Raw genomic sequence first — 26,667 nt, forward strand, 5'->3', positions numbered from 1 at the left:
GGGGTATATCTACATGAAAGATTTTCGTCATCAAGTTTTCCACATTTTCCCTTATAACTTCCCAGCTTGCCGGAGGTTCTCCGACTCTGGTTCACCGGGCGGTTTTTCGTTTTCAGAACGGCTCAAAATGTCGACAAAATCAAGCTTCTATTCCGCAAATTTGCTGTCGGACGACGCTAACATCGTATTGGAAAAAATCTCTCCCCACCCTCTCCGCAGCTCGTTTAGAAAGCGGCAAGTGTCTGTGTTTTGCTCAAAGAGCCGGGGCCAGTGATTCGTTTTAGGCCCCGGGTTCAAGAAGAAAACGATTTGTGAGTCCCGTTCACCACCGTTTATTGTATAATAAATATTATGAAATAAAAGCAACACAAAAAGACTCTAATGGAATGTTTATATTGTTTTAACTTGGTCGATAATAGATTTTATAATAAATTATTTATTAAAGGTTGTTAATACAATAAACACCTCTTCGAAAATCTATATGGCACAGTCCAGTGTCCACGGACGGTGTTTAATGATAGATTTTATAATAAATTACTTATTAAAGGTTGTTAATACAATAAACACCTCTTCGAAAATCTTTACGGCACTGTCCACGGACATGACGAATCATAGTCTGTGGACATTAAATTTGGGGAATATAATTTTTTCTTTACTAATTTGTCACTAAATTATTAAAGGGTACATAAATTAAGATGTCAGTTTTGCTTTGACTTAACAGTTCTGTTTTTTTATGACAGCCCTTGGACATAAATTTGTACGATTCTGAGAGAATGACCCACGTGAAGATTCCGCGCGTTTTGAGTTCCATTCTGCATCATGGTATTACTGTTGAGCCTGTATAACGCGATCCACCCCTTTGTATGCACATCTCCAGCAATAGCGGAAAAATGGGCGTTTCTCGCGATTATTTTCCGCGATGGCTCGAGGGATGGGATTTGCACACCTTTTTACACTCGGCTCGTCCCTTTTTCCGTCGCTGAAACCATACCTGTCATGGTCCTTCACCCAATTAGACCGCTAACAACAATAAGGTGGTTTCCTATTATTTTTTATTGCCTAAATCGAAAGATTATTACTCCTAGAGTACGCATTTCACGCTTTTAGATTTTTAAATAACGATATCTATTTTTTGCCATTAAATGAAAAGTAAAAATTTTAAGCGTGCGAAAACGCGACGGATAAGTTTGAATGCCGGGAAATGTCCGTGTGACGTCGTTTTGGTTCCCGCGGCCGCAAGTGAGGTGACCTTGGGGTGAGGCTTTGAGCGCTGATACGACGCTGGATGCTAGCAGGTAGCTGAGTACTATGCTAGATGGTAGCGCTTGGCTGAAATAATGATTATTAAAACTTTATCAAACGAAGAAAACTTTCCGACCTTAGCCAGTTTTAATAGGTTATTATTAAGTCATGTTTCCCTGAGCTCTGTGCCTCATGCATGCATTGGTAATCTCAGACAATTTAAAACTCCTATCCTCTCGTGTAGAATCTAGGTCCCTGTGACGTCACGTGGAGTGGCCTCGCATGGGCGCCAATCTGGCCTTTTTCAAATGAGGTTAAAATTGACCGTGGCCATTCGTCTAAACTGGGATTTCTAAAACCAAATAATTTGTGTAATATGAATACACTAATGGTGGGTAACGAATCGCAATCAATGCCTTTCGTTTTCTTTGATGAAGTAAAATTACCCCATTGTAATGCCACGCTAGGCTTTTAATTGAACGAAAATTGTAAATACGGAAAGTGACGGAATAAGCAATTGAAAAAGAGAATGAACGTGTGATTCAGAAAATGATGGGTCGAGCGATAATTTCTTTGGTCCCTGAAAAGCTATCGCTGGAGCTATCACTCTGAGGGACAGAAAAATGATCGTATGCTTCAGGCTTTAGTTTCTCACACACAATATTTTATATAAAGACCGTTTAACACGGGGAACATTATCGCGCAGGTTTCCACTGAACACAAGGTGAAATTGCGGGAATGCGAGCTTGGAATTACAGCAGGGGCTATTTTGCCGCCTCGCATCCACGAATTCTAGCATGTGTTGTAGCGATTCAGCGCTTTGCTCGTCGCAATTTTGTTTGCGTCGTCGTACATAAGTCAGATTGCGCAATAGGGTAGTTTCCTTCATCAAAGAAAACGAAAGGCATTGATTGCGATTTGTTACCCACCATTACTGTATTCATAGTATACAAATTATTTCGTTTTAGAAATACCGGTTTACACGAATGGCAATGGTCCATTTTTATCCTCATTTGAAAAGGGCCAATTTGGCGCCCATGCGATGCCACTCCACGTGACGTCACAGGGACCTAGTTTCTATAGGAGAAGATAGGAGTTATACATCGTCTGAGATTACCAATGCATGCATGAGGCGCAGAGCTCAGGGAAACATGTCTTAATAATCACCTATTAAAACTGGCTAAGGTCGGAAAGTTTTCTTCGTTTAATAAGGTATTAATAAACCTTTTTTAAGCCAAGCGCTACCAGCCAGCAAGGCACTCAGCTACCCTCTAGCAGCCTGCGTCGTATCAGCGCTCAGAGCCTCGATCAAGGTCACCTCACAAGACGGGAGGGGGAACCAGAAATACGTCACACGGAGAGATTTCCTTACCCGTCGCGTTTTCGCGCGCTAGAAAATTTTCACTTTTCATTTAATCGCGAAAAATAGATATCGTCATTTAAAAATCTAAAAGCGTGAAATACGTACTCCAGGAGTAATAATCTTCCGATATAGGCAATAAAAAAATAATAGGAAACCACCCTATTACGTGCCCCGAGTAAAACGGACTTAAGATATGCGCTTTCAAAACACGAGTCATTTAAGTATCGAAACGAAAAGCGTGCACCCGTGACTGACCTGGAGTGGTGATCCGAGACCCAGCCGTCGGTGCATCCTTCCGGCGGGAACTGTTTGACCCTCAGCAGCAGAGTCCTGTTTCTCTGGGGGGCCAAGAAGGATGGGTCCCTCCGGGCCCTCGTCTCCACGAAACGATCCTTGGGCTCCCCGGCCGCCGTGAAGTCGGACTCCGCGATCAGAGTGGCTGAAATGGCGTCTCCCAGCTCCTTCGATCGCACATCCACCAGGTCCAGCTCGTGATTGACAGGAATGGCCTGCATGTGTGACAAAATGACACCGCACTTACATCTACGTACCACCCATCTAATCATGAGACGGTCAGACCATCAATCTTGCATGTATATACATACATATAGTAGCGTGACCGTCAGTCAGTCAATATGTGTCAACTTTATACCATTCTTTCTCAAGCGTTGAGCTGTAGAAATGAGGTTCGGTGCGTTTAATGTGAATTATTTGTCTTAATGTTTCTGTTGTAGTTTAGAGTTTTTGCGGTGAATGGAGCAGAGAAAAAAACACAAAAATCATGATTTATTTATAGTGGCTGGAACATAGTGTCTTGCCTGCAACCCACAAGTACTTTTTCGCGTACTGGGGTGCCTAATCGCTAGGAAACCTGGGGAAAAATGTATAAAAGGGAGATGGACTGGAGAGAAGAACCTGTCCTCCTGCCTCAAATGTGCATTTTTTGCTCTTTCTTGGCTTATTCATGGAGTAATCTACCTTCTCCTTACCGCAAAAACTAGAGGCAAGCAAAGTCGTTCTTTGAAAATATTTAATTCTATCATATTGAATAAAGTCACCCGGGTGATTCAATGAATTGATTTAAGCACTTCGGTATTTTCATTCTCGATGAATCATTGAATGTAAAGAATCGCAGAATCATCACTTACAATTTGAGAGAACTACTCACTCTGTGGTCGATAGGTACTATTGGATATTAATGTGAATCTCGTTCAAGCGGTAGGTTCGAAATAGACCACATTTACCGTCAAGCGTGACGTTGACGCTGGTATGGCGTTCACCTTTCCGTAGCGGTATCATTTAGGCCCATGTTCCATCGCTTATTATTAATTTTGATGTTTATATTCGACCTTTATCTTAAGTTCGACTGCTGTCTTTGGGTACTTTTTGTTGTCCCCTATGTTTCACAACAACTCAGTAAAAACGAGCTTCTAAAATTGGCGTTTCAGCGCCATCTCTGAATCAAACAATTAGCTGCAAAGTTAAACTCGACTATAGCATCAATCTTCACTTCAGCGCCATTCTAGTCACATACATATATCATAATCACCCACACAGGTTGTCAAAATCGAGCTTACAAACATAAAAACAAAACATATTTATTTATCTTCATCACCCCTGAAAATAGGCTTCTACATATGGGGTCTCGATTACAACTACCAGTAGACATTCATATACAGGGATGTCCTGGACAAGGGGAACCTACCTTCGCAACCTTTGTAATGGTTGGCGAGGACTTATATCCGCAGCCACCGAGGTCGACGGTGAATAAGACGGCGCCTAAGAAAGATATAGAACACAAACCCATGGCAATAGGCCTGGAGCAGCTATGACAAAAATCTTCTAAGGACTGACCAGTATTATCCTCCTTGCGGTTTCCCTTAGCGAGAGGGATGGAAGGACCATCTGCTCGAAGTCGGCTGCGTGCCACACGGGGGAGGGGACGCCGCACTCGTCGCCGTGGTAACCGGTGAGGCAGTGGCACTTGGTGTCATTGTTTGGCGATGAGAAAGTCTTGGGGAGGTCCGTGCCCTTCTTGAAGCATCGCCTGTCCGGCGTGAGGTGCGCGAAGTAGGGTGCCGTGGGCTCAGGGTCCGGCAGGGTAAGCTCCGAAGGGAAAGGTGCTGAACCCTGGGCCCACTCCGGCATCCCCACCCTCTCCTTGTCTACCTATATGAAAATGAGTGCATCAAGATTACTCACGTGGAATTATCACCTGAAACATCGAAATTAAAGACCAAATCCATCAAGACAAGCTCAAGCTTTTGGAAGCTCATGCGCACGCGAGGAAAGTACAAGAGTAAAAAATAAGGACATAATTATTCTAGTTGTGACTTTAAAGTATTGGTGCATTATTTTTAAAAACAGTTTTTAATCTGAAAATGTGGCTTCGTTAGATCAAAACTATTCTAAAAACAAATAATTAGGTCATACGTTTTGCCCGTGTCCGCAATACTTCTTAACTATGTCTGGTACAGCTCTGTAGCGCGCCTTCAGCTGTACCAGCCGTACTAGCTCTCGTTTTCATCGTGAAGTACGCCCAAATCCAGGAAACTTGACGTCACTTCCGGAAGCAGGGGAAATTTTAGTACGCCTATTTCAGCCAAAAGTGCATTTGAATTCAACGAAAGTCACCCCAACTGACGGTGCTAATTATACCTTGAAGCCGTGTGATCCGCACTCAGCTCCCGCATGGATCTTCAAAATCTTCAGCTCCAATGACTTCGGGTCTTCTTCTTCAAAGGTTTCCATATGCGTGTCGTTGATCTTAGTCCCTTCTGTTGTAATGGAAACGTTGTTTAAGGAAGAAGTACCCCCTCCTTCGGTCGAAGTCGTCATCTGCGGAGCAGACGTTGTAGTCAAAAAGAAATTGATAGAATTGAAGATTTTGCACCGTTAATTTATTATAGAAACAAATATTTTCCACCTATTTCGTCAAAAAAATTTTCTGTCGTAAGCGGACGACAGTTTCGAGCGTGTTCCAGGTCCCGTCTTCGGGACTTGGACCCGAAGACGGGACTTGGACCCGAAGACGGGAGCTGGAACGCGCCCGAAACTGTCGTCCACTAAAAATGAGTCGACGCGGAATTAAGCTGGTAACCAATCATCAATTTAATCACCGTGGATGACTCCTTTATAGGTTTATTCCTTTGTTTAGAGAATCATTGACTGTGATTCGTCCTATAAACAGATTTGGCGTTGCCTTCCTTGTGCTGAGGAAAAATATAGAAGCATGAAACCATGCCCATGTAGAATTAAGTTTTATACAAGTACATCATTATTGCTACTTCATAGTTGGATTAATCCTCTTTTGCCTCTTTTAGTGGTTCCTAGAGACATCATGCTATTTTTAAAAGTTCCATTATTATATTATATTTATTCCACCCTCTGTTAGTGATGGAAGAATCATCGAAGCATGAATTAGCAAAATTTATGTAGCAATATAACAAATTCTAAGGTCATTTTCGCTCTTAAAATTGTATCCATTTTGTCCATTAAGCTAAAGATGTAGGTTTTGTAATCTCAGGTGATTCGCTTTAGCCCTGAAAATAGAATTCATTAAATTCCAATTATTATAACAAATAATTATATATATAATTGCCCCTACTGACTACCAACACTCGATATTTTAGTGTACATAAAAAAATCAAGATGCTACATTGGAGCATTGCTCCATATGTAGCACCTTGATTGGAGCATGTGTCTCTGTGAAAGAGAGGTTTGGCCGATGACAGCAGCAGAGAAGTCGACAGTGGAAGCATTCGAATCGTGGTGTTACCGGAGAATGTTGAAGATAAAATGTAACGACCGAGTAAGTAATGAAGAAGTGCTGATAAGGGTAGGAGAAAAGAGAAGCCTCCTAAAAACCTTAAGCAGAAGACGGGACAACTTATTTGGCCACATTTTGAGGCATGATGGCCTGATGAAGACAATCGTTGAAGGACAGTTCGAAGGGAAGAAGAGCAAGGGACGGCCCCGAATGAGTTACATAGGACAGGCTATAAAAGATATAAATGAGAAAAAATACGTCACTGTGAATAGGAAAGCGGATGGAAGAGATGAATGGAGAGCTGCGCCAAACAAATCTTAATCCTGAATCATACGATCATTTTTTTTCGTCATTTTCGAATGATTACTCCCGCGATCACTCGAGTGATGACTCGGAAATGATCGTCGCGCGCAATTGTTTTTCGCGATCACTCTAATGATGAGGATTCCCATCACTTTTTTCATCACTCGTCTGGTCGCTTTTTCCGTCGCTGAAACCCCATATCAGCCAATCGGAACGCATGCACGTATGGAGCGATTGTAGCGCAACGTTTGACAATCATGGGAGCGAGATAGAACTGTGATATCGAAAATGATGTGAGAAGCGACGGTGGGAGGGACCGTGTGATTCAGAAAAATGATCACTCGAGTGATCACTAAGAGGGACGAAAAAAATGATCGTGTGATTCAGGCTTTAGGGTTGTTGACTAATGATTATGATAAGAATGAAGAGTTCGAGAAGTTAGATACTGTATACATAAATCCCAATTTGGTTTGGAATACGGCCAGAGGCCTTCACCTTTGCGGTGGGGGTGTCGGTTTTGGGGGCGGGGACTGTGGTGGTCGTATCCTGCCCCCGGCTATTGCTCCGTCCCCCGGAGTCCTGCTCCAAATTAGTAACAGCCTCCCCCTGGCCGGAGACGGGGACGAGCTGTTCCACGCCCTCCCGCAGTGCGGCAAAGGTGTCCCCCGGGAAGACCACATAGCCCACGAAGCTGAGCTGCCAAAACAAGGACCGCGAATTTATTCATTTAGTAAATTGCCCACGTACAGCTTACTTGCCAGTTTACAATCACACATTATAACAAACATAAAAAATGCAAATACATTCAAACATCATAAATTTAAATACATAACAATGCCTTAAAGTGATGATGATAAAAACCTTAAGAATTGCAGGAATAGTTCTCGGGTTTTCCACCGGGTGTAGATTTGGGTCACAGGTTCCAACGTTTCGATTACTAAGTCCGCCATCGTCTTCAGGGTTTGAATGTCGAGCCAAGTTCTTGCCGGAATTTTTACCCTTGAGAGCCGTTTAAGTATGCCCTAAACGGCTCTCGAGGATATAAATACCAGCAAGAACTTGGCACGACATTCAACCCCTGAAGACGATGGCGGACTTAGTCATCGAAACGTTGAGACCTGTGACCCAAATCTAAACCCGGTGGAAAACCAGGAGATTACCTCTGCAGAGCATACGCCGGGAAAAACTTAAATTCTAACCCTTAAGAATTTCCATTCAGATGGGAAAAAGCCCGGTTGGTAAAAGTGTGTCTAGGAAGTAAGAACGGGTCGATGTGGTCTGGAAGAAAATTTATGAGGGAAGGGAGGCGGAAGAGGAGGGAACGTTTGGTCAGTGACATTCTGGTAACTGGGATATGGAAGAGCGAATGCGTGCGGATGGGTATACATAGAACTTTAAAGTTTAAATTGGACATAAGTTCGGGACAGTCAATGGCGGAGTTGAGAATGCTGTGTACGCTGTGTATTAGTTTTAAATCGGTTGTGAGAATTATATTCCGGGTATTAAGAATAAAAAGAGTGGGCAAAACAGTATCAGCTCGCTATTTTCGAAAATAGGGGACTCTGTACCCAACTATTTTACTGAAAAAAATTGTAACACATTTTAGAGCCAAAATATTACCAAAAGAGTAAACTGTTAATTTGACTTTCAAAGAGTAACACGGCTTTAAAGATGGGAGACAAGTCGTCTCTCGAAACTTCGGCTTATATGACAGAATTAACATGGCTGAGAACCCGAGAAGAATTCATCGATATAGGCGATAGTTGATAAGGTTGTAGTGGAGTATTCTCCAAAGAGATACCGTTTATTTTTTCAGCGGCTCGCGGAATATGATTCCGAGAAGAGTTCTAATAGCCAGAGATAACAGGGGAAGGTTCCCTAGTGTCACCGCCAGATCGCGTTCAAGCTTCGCAGTCGATGTATGTACCATTAGAATGGCTTGATTTAACCAACCCACGATTCAATAATAACGCAATGTACATCTACAAAAGACCTATTGCGGGGGGTGTTAGTACACCAGCTGTTCACACATAAAAAGTAAATGCTGAAACAAAATCATGACTAGCATTTATTGAAGTCCTTTATGGTTCGGGGGAAAAACGAATTCCCATATTTAACCGTACGGAAAAAAATTGTCTCTGATTTTATCGCTTCTGTTGGACGTGGAAAAATAGTGGGGATCGGGGATATAATGTGATACACTCGGTGTCGCTCTTAATGGTATCTATTCTCAATCGCTCGAGCAATCTAATCCTATCGCCTAGCCTCTGTGTCTCCATACTCCCAGCCTGAATAATTCGCTTTACATCAGCGTAACGCTGTCTGTACGTCCGTAGCAGTCTTTGATTATATTATATAATAATATAATATAACTTTATTCCATTTACATTCAAATATATTACATTAGAAAACACTTAAATAATTATGGAATATATAGGTACCCCTTATTGAATAGTTATGGGGCTACCATCTTAAACTTTTTACATAGGTCTGGTGCTAGCACACATGAGAAGTAAATTTATTTCTTTGCATTCAGTTATTTGTTCTCTTGCCGATTGCATTCATTATTACAATATGATATTTCAAATATTTACGCAAGGATAACTATTTGTCTTACATAAACGCATAATTACATACATAGAATATACAATATACCTTTTATTGTAAACTTTTTAAGCCACCTTTCTTAGTAGAAACTCTACTTCCTCACACCTCATAAGCCATATTTTTACAGCGGATGCAAATCCCCATCTTTTTTCCGAGTTTGCTACATTACTCGGCAACATACTAAACAATTTAGGCCCTAAGTAATTGTATGACTGTCGATAAATTTCAGTCGTCGGCCTAGGTATATGGAAGTTTCTCCATATACCTAGGCCGAAGGTATATAGCCCCATTCTTACCTAAAGTCGTTTTCAAAATCGACAAAAGTCAGGTTCAGTTGATTTAGACTTCACACGATGACGCAGACGACGTTTTCCAATGAAAATTAACGAAATACCGCTAGGGAAGGAGATATATAGCGTTTACCGCCGAGTTAGAAAAATGAGCATCGAATTTCAAATAGAACCAAGGACTAAAGGCCGGTTTATTTAGACAAATTTACCAAGCAATCATCATCACTTATCGTGAGATTCCAGCGTCGTTCGTCGAAATCGGAATCGACTATTTTTGCTCAAACACTCAAGAGTCATTTGAGTCACTCAGTAATTCAGTCACTGTGAACGAATCACTCGCGAACGACCCATCACTATTACTCACAAACGCGATGATTGTGAATATGGCCGCGAAGACTTTACGGCGGGGTAGATGGAGTATTCCCAGAACTTTCATGAGACCTCTCTGCTACTTCGTCATGTTTCTCCTAGCTCAGCTTCCGTAGCGGCGGCTGCAGAGTGCTGTTGTCATCTACTAGTTGTCAACTTTCTCACCTGAAACAAATAGTAGCGAACAACTTGTATGATATGCGGCATGATGTGGTGGATGTTATTAATCTTAGTTGCACAATTCGTTTCAATATTTCTTCTAAATTTACTTTCGCACGATGCATTTTTGGTTACAACATTTTAAAATGATGTAATATCTAAGATTTTCCCGGCGTATCAAGTAAACAAAGGATGCTCGGGCTTTACACCGGGTAAGTTGCTCAATGTCTCACGACGTTTCTTCAGAAGATCCACTGAAGATGAACAGCGAGTCGTTCTTCGAAACATCGGGAGACATGGAGCCAATTACCCGGTGGAAACCCCGAGAGTCTTTTTAACACATTTTCAAGTGCATCATGTGCCGCCATGTTCTTCATAAGGCATGCTGCTAAAGGAGAGGAGGTAAGAGGGAGAATAGGGTTTGGGTGTCGGGAAGTGGTAATATGGAATGTTGCACGAGAAATGGTCGATTTTTAGTGTCTCGAGGGAGGGTTCCAGAGTGAGGGTACCAGATGCGTCTTCAGTAGTTCATATTTAAGGAAGAACTTGGCTGTAAATGAGTGAAGAGTTCTCGCGTTCGCCACCGGATCAGGAACTGCCTAACTCCCGACGTTCCGATGCCCGACTAGGCCATCATCCTCAGCAGTGGCGCAGCGAGAGGGGGGGTTTCGGGGGTTAAACCCCCCCCCAGAGCTCAGAGAAATTTTTAAATTTAAACCATTTTACTTAATGGATTAGTATTACTTATATAAAAGTCTTAGGATTAATCAAATATCCCTCAGAAAGCCGTAAAACTCGCCATTTGGAACCATTAATCTTAAAAATTTTCTGGACACTCGCAGCTCCCATTTACCCTGGCGGGTATGCAATACCCCAACACCTCAAAGTATTAGTTGCGCCTAAAACCCCCCTAGCCTTAATTTTTGGATGCGCCCATGATCCAGAGTGAGGGATTCAAATGTAGTCAGATGTAGTGTGTGAGTCACTCACAGCCAAGAGGACGATAGCCGAGTCGGGCATCGAAACATCGGCAGTTATGCAGTTCCTGACCCGCTGACGATCCCGAGAATTATTCACTCACTCTAATCGCCGGAGAAGCACGAAATCTTTCTTGGCTGTACATTTTGCACTTCAATATTTCAAAATGGGTGAGATTCAGGGGCGGACTGGCCAGGTCGACTGGTCGGCGATCGCCGAGGGACTCGAGTTAAAGGGGCCCCCGCAACACCCCGCGTCTATCGTGAAGCGTATATGAAAGGCGTTAAAAAAACCAATGATTACTTGAATCCAAGTTGTATTGCAATTATAAAATTCTAAACTTTCATAAATTTTTTTACTTACATCATACTCAGCATAAAAAAGTTACATTAAAAATAAATTGGCTAAAAGAGTCAAAAAATAAAAGAGCCTGATGCTTTTTTGAAAGGCTTATTTCCACACAGTTTTATGGAAAAAAATCAGCAAACGGACAGTAGTGCCACCGAAAATGTAGTCGTATGCGTCTTTTGTGTCTTTAATTGCGCTCTATACTTTGTGTACCCAACCTGGATTATATTTGTGTTAAAAATCTCATCGAGAAATATCAAGAAGTGAGTAAGTATTTAGATAAAGTATTATACTTTCATTTAGGAAAGAAACTCCAATAAGCTTTCTGCTATTTCACTAGTGGAATTGCAAAAGGAGGCTACTTCCTAATCTTGCAATGATGAGAAATCAGTGAAAGAGATCTGCGATCATGTTTTCTCCCGGGCATTCACCGCGTTGTTTGCCCTCTGAACAACACAGTTTTTTGGGTAATCCCGCCAGCATCTATCTCAGGTCAGAAATGAGAACAGCAGTCTTACGGGTAAAAACAACGCGGTGAATGCCCGAAGAACAAAAATAACACCCTCATTCGTCGCGAAACACTTCCATCACCTCTCCGTTGATTTGGTACCAATAGGGTAGTTTTCTTCATCAAAGAAAACGAAATTCATTGATTGCGATTCGTTGCCCACCATTACTGTATTCATAGTATACAAATTATTTCGTTTTAGAAATAACGGTTTAGACGAATGGCAATGGTCCATTTTTATCCTCATTTGAAAAGGGCCAATTTGGCGCCCATGCGATGCCACTCCACGTGAAGTCACAGGGACCAAGTTTCTATACGAGAAGATAGGAGTTATACGTCGTCTGAGGTCACCAATGCATGCATGAGGCGCAGAGCTCAGGGAAACATGTCTTAATAATCACTAATTAAAACTGGCTAAGGTCGGAAAGTTTTCTTCATTTGATAAGGTATTAATAATCCTTATTTAAGCCAAGCGCTACTAGCCAGCAGGGTACTCAGCTACCCGCTAGCAGCCTGCGTCGTATCAGCGCTCAACTCGCCTCAAGGTCACCTCACAGGGCGGCAGCGGGAACCAGAAATACATCACACGGAGAGATTTCCCGACATTCATACTTACGCGTCGCGTTTTCGCGCGCTAGAAAATTTTCACTTTTCATTTAATCGCGAAAAATAGATATCGTCATTTAAAAATCTAAAAGCGTGAAATACGTACTCCAGGAGTAATAATATTTCGATTTAGGCAATAAAAAAATAATAGGAAACCACCCTATTGAGTAATGTCTAAGTGAACTAAATTTGCACACGACCCATTTGAAAGGTTAAAATTAATTGCCATGGGGAGAAATTCCCCTGGACCGCGATTTTTTCCCCATCATCATCATTATAAGTCAACAATCCTTAGAACGGTTTGACGCAGCTCTTTTATTCCGATCCCCTACTACATCATTTGCTTAATGCGGTAAGTGTATTGCAGCATGGACCTTCAATAGAAAAACGTGTGAAAACCATATAAATCGTGTATCACATAAAACCATATAAAGTGCTCCGTCGTCTAGTGCCTCTATTTACTCGCCGGAGAAGTTTTTTGCTTGTGTTCGAAAGGACAAAAATAAGAGGAATAAGTGGTTAATGAGTCACAGAACGGAGTCAAATACATTATCTATATTGTCAACGGGATATCCTCAACGTAAGTACACTCTTAAATCATGGTTACCGCAGGATTTTATCAAGTTACTTATTTCACTTTGTAAACAACTCTATAAATGTTAAGTGGTTAATGAGTCACAGAACGGAGTCAAATACATTATCTATATTGTCAACGGGATATCCTCAACGTAAGTACACTCTTAAATCATGGTTACCGCAGGATTTTATCAAGTTACTTATTTCACTTTGTAAACAACTCTATAAATGTACCTATCATTCTACCCATTGTAGGATCAAATTATAAGGAAAGTGGCTGTTTACGAGATTAAATACTGATTACGATTAAACCACGGAGAAAAATAAGGAATGTAAGGGGCGGCCGGCCTCTCGTCGAAAGGAGCCCCTAACAAGGAATATTCACGAAGTGTCTTTCGCCGATATCGTTCAAATTTTGTTGGACAGTAGTGTTCCATAATAAAAGCACATTTTAAAATTTTCTCGTGCCCTTAAGCCTTGTGATCTAAAAAACAGGACAAAATAATGGCAGTTGAATTTTAGTCTTGAAAGCGAGTGTGTCGTGGTTTCCCTCCATCCTTCTCCTGTGAATCGGCGCACGCTACAGGAATATACTAGAAATATGGGGCTTTTGGCAAGGTAAATTCAATATTCATTACTGCGATGCCCATAGCGTTCGCTGCATGTCAGCGCAAAACCTAAATTTTCGACTCGTTTTGCAGTCGGTCTTGATTCAAAAACAGGAACTCGAGTAAATACAGCGTAAATAGTACTTGAAACTTATTTCTTTGCCTATCACAGGCTTTTTTATGACCTTTAAACGATGATTTGGATATCATTCTTGGACAATTGTCGCGGTTCATACATTAATGGCCTTTCCTTCTGATCCTTCCTTTTACCCATCCCCTTTTCTTGTGTTCCATTCTTTCGCTACCCATATCCAATCAGTGAGATATCCAAGTCAAGCAAGATCATATCAAATCCAAATAACTATCGGGGCCGTACGTAAGCAAAGAAGTCGCCTATACAAGCCAGATGAAACGAATGTGTCGTTTTCGTAGTCTGCCACCAGGTGACTCTGAGTTCAAATTGTATGATTGTCTGAACGAAATTAGAGCAGGCGTTCAGAAATTCGTACATTCTTACATTTTGCGTGGTTACACGGTGCATTTTCGCGTTCTGAGATTCAGACATTCTCACATTTTCTTGTATATTCTCATGTACCGTGTAACCAGGCCTGAAGAACGCTCTGTGACGTCAGAATGCGAGTAAGCAGATTCGCTCCATGGAAATAACAAAACAGCAGCGACGATACTGATTCATACCTTAAAAGTTGGATCAAAAACAGTTATGAAGAGTTTAAAAGTTTTTACGGTGCGTGCATTGCGTGATGGCTGACTCCGACTTCGTAAAGGCGCATTCTGGGAACATTCTGAAGGCAGATTAATTCATGGTCGCTAATTTCTTCTCTAGTAATGAAGATTTCTCGGCGCGGAGTTGAGAACCGCGAAATTGAAATTCAACATAAATTAAATCAACAATCTCGTTCGCTAGTAATCTAAAGCTTGGTTTGTATTTCATTTAACTACTGTCATTTACTCATTGCTTTTAATGTGAACTTGGTGTAATGTTGGAATAAGTGAAGTTAACGTTTTGGAGAAATAATACGGATCATATTTTATGCCGATTTACTTAGCATTCCTAAGGTCTGGAAAAGTACAAAGTTTCAGCAGTTTGTTAGGTTCAACTGTTAATAAATTTGAGCGTGTGCACTGTTGGGGCTAAGGTGACACCAGAACATAAAGTGAGAACAATAATCTTATACTGTGGAAATCGTCTGGATGAGGAGGATGAAAAAGTTATGGGCGCTATTTGTCAAGATTATGTTGCATCTTCCAGTATGTATGCATACATTATTTAATCCTGTCAATTATTCAGGATAAATATTTCACATGACTGATGATGAAATTAAGATATAATGCTGCGCAAAAAAATAAATTGTACTGAGATGTTTTTCTAAAACTGGGACAAATAATCTACTAGCACCACGTAAACGTTTTGTTTACTGCACTCTGACGTCACGCTCAGCCAACATGGCGATGGGTCGTTAGGAGCGCAAGATTACTTAACAATTTTCAAAGAGGAATTTTACGAATAATACGCAGGTCAGAGAAGAACTGCTTTCACTGTAATTTTCAGAACTAAGGATATTTTTAATCCCATTATCATCCAGTTTCATTGGAATTCCCCATTGCCTTATCCTTTGAACCAAGTCACAATCAGGTTGGGTCATTGGGTTCAAACCTTCCGGAATATTTGGGAGCTGTAGTCTAGAGTGCATACCCTATAAAGTAACGCTCCCCCACAATGTACCCCCTCTCGTAGAACCCCCCAAAAAAAATTTCTAGGTAAGCTCTTGGAACCTATGTACAGCCCTAGTACTTAAATAGTCATCATTATCAGCAGTGAAAATTTTGGATGAACATGGAAAGTATAGGACTAAAGACTACTGAGGCATACTTACGCTGATAGCTCCTGTCCAAAGAGGATCTGTTCTCGTCTCTATCGGGTTGAGGTGGCGAAAATGTCTGCAGTATTTAGCTTGAGCACACCCTCTTACCTCAAAAGAAGGGTAAAAAATCCTCTGTTAAAGATGGGGGAGAACTGAAAAAGAGTGGCCAAGAGATAGTCGCTATCGAGAGATATCGCGGCAGCTGTGTTCCTACACTCCAGCTTATCTTATTTATTGTACACTTTTATTATAGTTTCCCTATTTATCTAGACCAGTTTCCTCCTCTGTTGCTTTAATTTACAGCAAATGCTCATATTACAGCACAAAGGCGACAAATGAAGTGAAATATCGGAGAGTTGCGATCAGTGGCGCAGCGAGGGGGGTTTTGGGGGTTAACCCTACCCTCCTCCCCAACAGCTCAGATAAATTTTTAAGTTTAATCCATTTTACTTAATTGAATTGATATTACTAAAAGAATAGTGTAAGGATTAACAAAATATCCATCAGAAAGCCGTAAAACTCACCATTTTAAACCATTTACCTTAAAATTCCGCAATTTACGAGGATTAATTCCTCTCTCGCATTAATCTCGCACCTTCTGCTTATCCTGGTGGGTATTCCATACCTCCACACACACCGGTATTAGTTGCACCTAAACCCCGTCAGCCTTAATTCCTAGCTGCGCCCCTGGTTGCGATAATCTCGAATCTATCGCGTGGAACACATACAGACTGTCCCACAGGTCGTGTGTCATTTTTGACCTCTAATTTTAGTAACTTTGCATCGAGCACTATTCATTCACAGATGGAAAAAGATCATAAGTTTTGTGGAGTGTAAGCAAAATTTTACAATTTCGACCTTTTGACCTCACAATGTGGGTGCAAACCAAAAATATGAATTTGCCTTTTGGGGTTTCAATGTTAAAAAAATCGAGGTAGAAAAAAGCCTGAATTTCATTGACCAAGATGTTAATTCTTAGGTTTTCGAAGACGAGAAACCGAAAATAACACTTTTATTATTACGTTATTACGGAGACTTCCGCGGTGAGTTGATTGGTGATAGTTTTTCGGATTCATTCCGCGTTGATTCTTATTTTGTGGACGACAGTTTCGGGCGCGTTCCAGCTCCCTTCTTCGGGTCCATATATATAGCTAGTCAGGCGACCGTTGATTTGAATTCCATTGTTGGAAAAGCCGTTTGAAAGATGAGGATAAAGGATAGCCGTCCTCCCTATTGAAGTTATTTTGATGACTCGCTATTTCTATCGCCTCCCTTATCAGCCTAGGGAAATATTTCTTTTCCCTGGCGATGATTTTCGATTCTTTGAAAAGTATGACGTGCCCAGGTTCCGACCGTGCATGCCCTGCAACCGCAGAAAGACGAAAGTAGCGTGTTACTGTGGTCTATCATACATCGGGCAAACATCTAGATCCCTCAAATGCAGAACAAATGAACATCTCTAGGCAACCGAAAAAGAAAAATTTTCGTCTTTCTGCGGTTGCAGAGCATGCATGGTCGGAACCTGGGCACGTCATATTTTTCAAAGAATCAAAAATCATGGCCAGGGAAAATAAATATTTCCCTTGGCTGATAAGGGAGGCAATAGAAATAGCGAGTAATCAAAAGAAATTCAATAGGGACATAACAGAGATATGGGCACTGCCCCAGCAGTTGTCCATCTATGAAGCATGGGCGGCATTGATGGCCGCTGTCCACGCCATCGCAGTGCTTTCCAAATACTCAAACGTGATAGTGTACTCCGATAACCAATCAGTAGTGTATTCCCTTGAAAAGGGCAGGGTCTAATATATTAGGGCATGGAAGTTGTTGTGATGTTTTTGAAAATAATAAAGGATAAGTCTCGCAATGTGACCTGGTGGTACATCCCCACTGCCGACAATCCTTCCGACCGTCCATCCCGGACCGTCCAGCCACCATATGCCTGCTCGGCCGCCTATTCGTCTATAAGTTTCTGTTCACACAAACACTACACTACACGCACATCACAAAAAATGCACAATATTTATTGTAATGTGAACTGGCTGGTTGGGTGAATATGGTTTACAGGGACAGCTTTAACGCGCCTTCGGCACGTCAGATAATGATGTGATCGAGCAAATTTGAAAATGTTCTGCTCATACATTTCGGATGAAGTTGCGACTTGGAAAATAAATTAATTGGAACGAATACAACTGTCATTTCACCGCAAAATATACTTTTCCCTCAATCGAATTTTGTCCATTTTCCTATTTCAAATAGATGGGAGTTGGCCGCGTTTGGAGGTCCCGGACGGCTTCCACCTGGCTTCAACTGTTCCTGAGATATGTGCATTACGATCAGCATTCCATAGGTTTTAGTTCAAGGGAGAAACTAATGATTCGGTATAAATAATTTGTAATTGTAATTTTTTAATTGAGTTTTAGTAACAAATCCTCTTCATTTCGTAGCTTATTGGCTGCCTTTTTTTAGTCTTGGGTTCTTCGTAATTTGGAACTAAATTATCCGTCACCATTTGAACTCAAGTAGCGCTTAAGTCTTCGTGAATTTAAGATTAAATAGAATATAATTTGCGCTTCCAGTCTTTGAAAATCGTCTCCGGCGCAATGCCACGAGCTTTCGTTAGGAGGACTGCGGCTATTTTGTTAGGCGCGAGTATTAGCTATTCCATTCTGCGTGTTTCGCTTTTATTTCCATCGTTATCGTCTAGTCATTCTCTTTTTTGCGTGTCCTGCCCTACTCCGTTTGCGCTAGACAGGTCGCGGTCAATTACACGCATCTGACGCATTTTCACGCATTTCAGTGCTCCAACGGCCGAAAACTAAGATGAACTCGAAAAAAAAAACTGGCTCAAAATCTCAAAAATCTTTTTTGAACACGAAAGCTGAAGATGTGCACAGTTGTTGCGAATTAACACGTTGCGTATGGATGGCGAGAATTCTCGTCATTTTTTTCCCGAACGTTCCGGATGGATGACGAAGATTCTCGTCATTTAGGCGCGTCAACCTAAACAATTTTAAAGCGTACAATACGTATTCGTTAGTACGTTTTCAGTTGTTCGTTTTTCATAATGAATTGATGCACCATAATGTTTGATTGGATTAAGTTTTATTCTAAACATTAGCTTTTTAACCATGTTTAAACCAAAGGCATTACGCCCCAATAGGCACATGTTTCCAATCTCAACTCCTCCACCCAGAATTCCTAGGAATTTAAATACCCCGGTACGCAACGTGTTAAGGAGGTTGTAATCTGGAGGGGGCACCACCGGTTCCCAGTGTGGAGCGAAGTGTGGCCGGAATGGGGGTGCTTGGGTAGGACTAGCTACGCCCACCTTGACCAAAACATTGACAATCCCATAAGGTTCCATGTTTACTATTTGGTGAAAATTTTGGTCACAACTCGTTAATACTTTAAAATAAACTATGAAACACACAATGTAAACCTTTTTTCTTACTACATTGGTAGGCTTCGCGAAGTTATGACTCAAGTATCTTTCGCCAGGGAAAAATTATCATCAATCACCACGGTTACGTTCTACAGCCAGCTCAGTTGAAAATAAAATTTTACGAGAGTAAACTAGTCATTTACCTGCACTTATAAGGAGTTTTGAATTTTACTATAGCCAACGGAAATGAACAAATACGGTCAGGGGCGCAGCTAGGAATTAATCTTGGGGGGGGGGGTTTAGGTGCAACTAATACCGGGGTGTGTGGAGGTATGGAATGACCACCAGGATTAGCGATAGGTGCGAGATTAATAAATTGCAGAATTTTAAGATAAATGGTTCAAAATTGTGAGTTTTTACGGCTTTCTGAAGGATATTTCATAAATCCTTAGACTATTCTATTAGTAATATCAATCCAATTAAGTAAAATGTATTAAACTTAAAAATTTCTCTGAGCTCTGGGGGGGGGGGTTTAATCCCCCAATCCCCCCCCCCCTCGCTGCGCCACTGAATATAGTAATGACGTATATTTTCAAGGATATCCCCACCAGGAAAGTGGCTAACAGAAACTGATTTTATAAATTAATAGAAGTATCGAGAATGACGAGAAAAATCCTATGGCAATCACCGGTGAAAAGCTAATGATAATGGTAGCATTTTTCACTAAATTTAGTTCATTTTTAGAACACATCTTAGCCACCTCAAAATATCAGTCGGATTTGTGAGTCCAAAAATTGTCAAACTAAGATGGCGGAACTTTGACCACTCCAAAAACTCGGAAACAGCGCCCCCAGATATTCACAACCTCCGTGTTGCGAATGCATCACAGGATACTTAGGCGCATACTGTTTTCCATGATTTATGACGCCACAATAGGGTAGTTTCCTTCATCAAAGAAAACGAAATGCATTGATTTGCCTACCTACCATTAGTGTATTCATAATTTACAAATTATTTGGTTTTAGAAATCCCAGTTTAGACGAATGGCAAAGGTCAATTTTAACCTCATTTGAAAAAGGCCAGATTGGCGCCCATGCGATTCCTCTCCACGTGACGTCACAGGGACCTAGTTTCTATACGAGTAGATGGGAGTTTTAAATTGTCTGAGATTACTAATGCATGCATGAGGCACAGAGCTCAGGGAAACATGTCTTAATAATCACCTATTAAAACTGGCTAAGGTCGGAAAGTTTACTTCGTTTGATAAGGTATTAACAATCCTTATTTAAGCCAAGCGCTACCTGCTAGCAGCCTACGTCGTATCAGCGCTCAAGCCTCGCCCCAAGGTCACCTCACACGCCGACAGCTGGAACCAGAAATACGTAACACGCACTTTTCCCATCATTCCTACTTAGCCGTCGCGTTTTCGCGCGCTTGAAAATGTTCACTTTTCGTTTAATCGCGAAAAATAGATACCGTCATTCGAAAATCTAAAGGCCGTTTTACACGGTACACGGAATTGCGCAATCTGACGTACGTGCGAAGGCGCAATCAAAATTGCGTCGTGTAAAGCGGTGAATTGCTAGAACGCATGCGAGAATGCGTGGATGTGAGACGTCAAAATAGCCCCTGTTCTAATTTCGTTCATGCATTCGCGCAATTCCGCGCCATTTTAGAAATTAATAACCTGCGCAATTCCGTGCCCCGTGTAAAACGGCCTTAAGAGCGTGAAATGCGCACTCCAGGAGTAATAATCTTTCGATTTAGGCAATAAAAAAATAATAGGAAACCACCCTATCCTCGATTAATATTCATCGTCTCCTCTAATGCTATACTATTCTTGGATCTCGTTTTAATGTGGGAAATTTAATGGTGTAACGTCCTTGAATGTCAACGGAATGCTAGCTAATGGAATCAGTGAAACTCATAAGCGATGAAGCAATTTTTTTCGCCATCAAAATACCTCCGAAAATTGTCCACGTCGCAATGACAAGAACTTTCGAGAGGGGACTGTAATTACTTTGTTTTGAAGGCGCGAGTCACAGTATTTGCTCCACTGAACTCTTTGTGTTTCGCTTTTATTTCCGACCCTGTCATCTTTACATCCTGACTATTTTTTGTGCTTTTTTTGGGTCGCGCTGGCTCCGCTAGACTGACACTCATTGTCCACCCACTCACAGTGCACTCATGGGATTTGGTGGCCACTTTTTTCATTATCACATTCCGACGTTCAGTTTTCATTCTCATTGCATATTTAACTGACGTTATTTTCTCTAGGTCGTCGGCATGGAGAAGTACACTATGAGTTGGGCCCAAAAATCACTTTACCCATGGATAAATCTGCTAATTTTAAGTGATTCGCAGAGCGACAAAGAGTCAGGTGGGGTGACATCGGACGACGATTCTTTTAAAATTCGTTTTTTTGGGATACGTAAAAGTGATTTCATTGAAATTTAAACATTTTTATCCTCAATTTTCTTAATATCAGTCAGTTTATTGAATCTAATGTGACTTTTCAAATACATGGAAGCCAAAAATGTATAAGTGTGAATAGTTTTTCCGATTTCGGTATCTCGCCGGCTACGCTGATGGACGCGGGTTCGAATCTCGACAATTTCATGTCGTAAGTTCTATCATGGCTGGTAACTACAATTTATATATCTTTTACTTTAAAATTATACTGTTTTAAGTTCTCCATTAACAGCAAGTTATCGCCAATCGCAATGACATCTATATCGAGATTTTCTAAAAGTTGTTTAAATAATAACAGCTCAAAAAATGAAGAGATAGCGTAAAAATAATGCCAAAATTAGATTTAGGCGATCAAAATCGGCATACAACTTCCATTTTTGTTTCTAATTTAGGTAAAATTACGACGTTATTAATTTTGGCCAGCTTTTTTCGATTAGGGGCCACTGTAGGTCGCCTTCATCCTTTTTCCTTCCCATTCCACTCCTCTCCCCGGGTGCGCGGTCGTATCAGTTGAATAACAGGGTCCCGGCCCCGGTGCGTTGTAACCCTCAGAGGACCCCCCCTTGGGTCCTGATTCTCCTGTGAGCACCGACGTAGTCCTGGTGACGATTGGGGAGTTTCTCATCGAAAGGTTGGCCTTAAACAGTCCTACCCGGAGCCGAACCAGTGGCGGATACAGAAAAAACTCAAGGGGGGGGCGCAACATATCTTGAGTTGTCTTTACTTTTACGTTAACAAGAGATGATCAAGTCACAGGCAAAGTCTATGAAAATTTTATTTAAAGTGATTATAAACATGTAAAAGACAATGCCATCTTATGATATAAAAAGTTACAATTGTGGTTTTGCAATGCTCGGCAATACAGCCGGACCCGCAAGGGGGGGGCGCGCGCCCCCTGCGCCCCCATCTGTATCCGCCACTGAGCCGAACCCGATGGAATTTTATCAATAATATTCACCGGAGAAGTCTGTGTTCTTCTAATATATAACCTTGTATCATGGGCGTACCCAGCGAGGGGCAGGGGGGGCAGCTACCCCTCCCCCTAGAATCAAAAATCGCAAAAGTCTTTAAGCAAAATCAGTACTGAATTGAAACGAAAGCATTCAACAAATTTTCTTTAAACCCACGAGAAATGATATGTATTAGTATAAAATAGGTGACTAAAAACTATTTTTTCAAGGAAATAATCTCATAAACTAATGAAGCGCTGTTATAATTTTCTTAAAATCTTGGTTTCATTCACCTTTCCCATGCTAAAATGTCTCAACTTGGCTTGCCCCCCTCTAAACCATGGCTTGCCCCCCCTAGACCATGGCTTGCACCCCCCCCCCCCCCACTAGTTATGATCTTGGGTACGCCCTTGCTTTGTATGACGGTTCTATTGTGTGACTCGCTCAAAATTCAGCGGATATAAAGCAAACGCCATACGGTCTGGTTGCTTCGTCTACGATTTGTATTTCGCGACGCCTGTCAACACGACAACTCCAACGCCCTCCTACGTTGCATAATTTACGCAACCGCTGTACAGAGGAGATGCTGACCGAGCAACGGCCCATGCAATCAACAATTTAATGAACGCGCTCGCCTCTATTACGGCATTGATATTGAAGTAAGTAGCCGAATATTTTCGGTGTTCGCAGTTTTCTTGCCCTCTTTTTTATCGTGAATAACATGGAGTTATTAGGCTATTTTTATGAATGAATCTTAATTATGCCAACGGTTTAGAACTTTAAATCTCGGTTAATTGAAAAAAATTACGATAACTTATCCGTGCGGAGCACTTCGACGACAGAGGGCCTGATCGGATTAGCTACTCCACGGACGTTACACGTTAGTTAACCCATAAGGCAGGTTTAAAGAAATACAATAAAAAATTGCCCCTACTTGATATCAGCAGCGTCAATACCGGCCTACGATAAAGCCGTCCGTCCCATATGAAGTTAAATTTGCATGCGCTTGTAAATTTTTATTTCTAATAATTAATTTGTATGCTTATTCTCAGTAGATTTTTAGGAATTTTTTAACTACTTCTGTAAATGCATTGTTCTTTCGCTTACGATTTTGACTAACGTTAATAATGCATATACTTAAGAACCTTTCCCTTGGGCTACAACCTTGTCGCGGTGGAAAGGCTTGCGCGTTCCTATGACCCCTAGAGCTGCACTGGCGGGATTAATTCTAAATTATTCCCGGTAGGGCCACCCATGCCAGATAGGTCGAAGGGTAGGAGCCAGACGAAAGGTAGTCCACGTGATGGTGTCACGTAAAAAACACTGTTGGAATGGAAGTGGGAAACCCTACCAACTATCTCTTCCCTGAACACATGGAGTACAACCAAATGAGCCTCGGAATCTCATCGCCCGGGACCCGTCCGCAAAGGGCGGGTGTCGGGCACGGCAGCGAGGTCGGCAAGGTCCTCGGGGTCGCCAACATGCGAAATCCTTGCAGAGACTTATCATCATCATCATCAGCTGCAGCAGCAATGGAGAAGGAAGAAAAGAAGACCAAGAAGATGGAGAAGAAGAAGTCGGCTATAAATGTGGGGACGTGGAATGTGAGGACTATGATGAGGGCGGGAAAGTTAGAAAATATCAAAAGGGAAATGGATAAAGGGAGGATAGATATATTAGGATTATGCGAGGTGAGGTGGAGGGATGGCGGGGACTATTGGAGTGATGGGTATAGGGTTATATATAGTGGAGGGGAAGAGAGCCAGCGAGGGGTAGCTTTAGTATTAAACGGGAAGATGGGTAAGCTTGTGGTAGGTATAGACCAGGTAAGCGATAGGATTCTGGTGGTAGAAATTGAGGCGCGGCCCACCAACCTGGTGGTGGTCCAAGTTTACATGCCCACTAGCAATCATAGGGAAGAAGAAGTAGATGAGGTGTATGAACAGCTCGAGGAAATAATTAGAGACACACCGGGTAAGAAAAATCTGGTAGTGATGGGGGACTGGAATGCCTCAGTGGGGGAAGGGAGGGATGGGCACGAAATAGGAGATTTTGGTCTAGGAATGCGAAACGACAGGGGAGAGAAAGCAGCAGAGTTTTGTAGGAGAAACAAATTATTCATCACAAACACGTGGTTCAATCATCATAAAGGGCGAAGGTACACGTGGAAAAGTCCAGGGGATGTGGGGAGATATCAAATAGACTACATTATGGTAAGACAGAGGTTTAGGAATAGTGTGAAAAACTCGCGCAGCTTCCCGCAGCGGATGCGGATTCGGACCACAATCTAGTACTCATGAAATGCAATGTAAGATTCAAAAGACTTATGAAAGTTAGGAAGGCGAAGAAATGGAACGTAGAAGCCCTGAAGGGGAGTATGAGGAGAGAATATCAGGAACTAGTGGACATTAGTATACGGGAGATTGAAAGTACTAAGACTGTTGAGGAAAGATGGGATAATATTAAAACGGGAATAGTCAAAGCGGCGGAGAAGTCAATTGGTTACGTTGACAGTAGAAGGATAAGGAAGCCGTGGATAACGGAGGCAATGGTAAATGAAATGGAGGAGAGGAGGAAGTGGAAGAACGTGGACACGGAACAGGGAAAAAGAATGTATAGGGAACTGAATAATCGATTACGACGTGAAACTAAGAGGGCAAGGGAGGCTTGGTGGAAAAGACAGTGTGAGGAAATGGAAAAGTTCCAGAAGGATGGAGAAATAGGCGCGTTGTACGCCAAAGTTAAGTCGCTATCGGGCGGCAAAAGAGGACAAGCCATGTCTAAAATTAAGGCTAAAGATGGGAGGATGCTAACCGAGCGAGAAGAGGTACAGAGTAGATGGAAGGAATACGTGGAGGACCTGTATGACGGAATGAACAGACCAGAGAGATTGACTCTAGAGGAGGAAAGTGCAGTGGAGGAGGATAATCTTGGGCCGGGGATATTAGATTCGGAAATAGAGAGAGCACTTCGTGATATGAAGGCTAGGAAAGCAGTAGGCGTGGACAATATCCCGTGTGAGCTTCTGAAGAATCTAGGGAAGGAAGGTAAGAATAGGTTTTTCGAACTAGTGCGCAGGATCTATGAGGAGGGATGCTGGCCGGAAGATTTCGTGAAGACGGTTTTAATTCCGCTTCCGAAAAAGAAGAAATCTGTGGAATGCAGAGATTATAGGACTATCAGCTTAATATCGCATGCGGCGAAAGTGGTGCTGAGGATATTGAACAGACGAATGGAGGCGAGGGCAAACGAGTATTTGGGCGAAGATCAATTTGGTTTCAGAAAGGGGAAGTCAACTCGTGATGCAATAGCAATAATGAGGTCCCTCGTGGAGAGGAACCTAGAATACGACCAGGACGTATATGCGTGTTTCGTGGATTTTGAAAAAGCGTTTGATAGAGTGAACTGGGTAAAGTTAATGGATATTCTGAAGAGAATAGGTGTAGATTGGAGGGATAGACGACTGATTCGTAATCTGTATATGGCCCAGACTGCGCAAGTGAGGGTAGCGGACGGAGAATCCGGGTGGGCAAGCATTGGCCGAGGTGTGAGGCAAGGCTGTCCTCTATCGCCGCTGCTCTTTAACGTGTACGCTGAAGAGATGGTAAGGGAAGCATGGGATGAGTTAGAAGCTGGAATAAAAGTGGGAGGAATGATGTTCAAATCAGTGAGATTCGCGGATGATCAGGCGCTGATTAGCCAGTCAGCAAGGGGGCTTCAGGCTCTAGTGGATGCGTTATACGAGCGTTGCGAGGAATATGGGATGAGGATTAATCACAAGAAAACTAAGGTAATGCGGTTTTGTAAAGCATCACGAGCGAGGAATGTGAGACTTAAGATAAAGATGGGTGGTGAAAAACTTGAGCAGGTTGAGCAATTCAACTATTTAGGCAGTACGTTAGAGGAAAACGGATACAGTAGTAAGGACATTAGGAAGAGAATTGCATTAGCGAAGGAGGCGTTCATGAACCGGAAGGAGCTTCTAAGAGGATCGTTATGTAAGAGTTTAAAGAAAAGGTTAGTGAAGAGTTTGATCTGGAGTGTAGCTCTCTACGGTGCGGAAACGTGGACACTAAGGAAAGAAGACGAGAGAAGATTGGAGGCATTCGAGATGTATGGAGAAGAATGGAGAGGGTGAAATGGACGGAGAGGAAAAGGAACGACGAAGTGCTGGATATGGTTGGCGAGGAGAGGCAGCTTTTAGATGAGATACGGAGGAGACAGAAGGTATGGATGGAGTTAGTGCTTAGT

At 42.0% G+C, this 26,667-nt stretch overlaps 1 protein-coding gene across 3 annotated transcripts in view; it reads right to left on the reverse strand.

Annotated features, from left to right (window-relative positions):
• Window positions 1-26,667, reverse strand: part of LOC124167043 (beta-1,4-mannosyl-glycoprotein 4-beta-N-acetylglucosaminyltransferase-like) — a 41,636-nt gene that overhangs the window by 5,213 nt on the left and 9,756 nt on the right. The window contains exons 1-6 of one of the 3 annotated variants that reach the window (XM_046544815.1): window positions 15,622-15,703; window positions 9,939-10,108; window positions 7,173-7,373; window positions 5,264-5,443; window positions 4,460-4,774; window positions 2,861-3,114 (exon numbers count right to left, since the gene is read on the reverse strand). In XM_046544815.1, coding sequence (XP_046400771.1) covers window positions 2,861-3,114; window positions 4,460-4,774; window positions 5,264-5,443; window positions 7,173-7,373; window positions 9,939-10,010 — 1,022 coding nt within the window. In that variant the 5' untranslated portion in view covers window positions 10,011-10,108; window positions 15,622-15,703. Of the gene's footprint in view, window positions 1-2,860; window positions 3,115-4,459; window positions 4,775-5,263; window positions 5,444-7,172; window positions 7,374-9,938; window positions 10,109-15,621; window positions 15,704-26,667 lie in introns of those variants that run through there. The other 2 variants (XM_046544814.1, XM_046544816.1) reach the window with 2 other exon arrangements.

Source organism: Ischnura elegans, chromosome 10, assembly GCF_921293095.1.
Source record: "Ischnura elegans chromosome 10, ioIscEleg1.1, whole genome shotgun sequence".
NCBI lineage: Eukaryota > Metazoa > Arthropoda > Insecta > Odonata > Coenagrionidae > Ischnura > Ischnura elegans.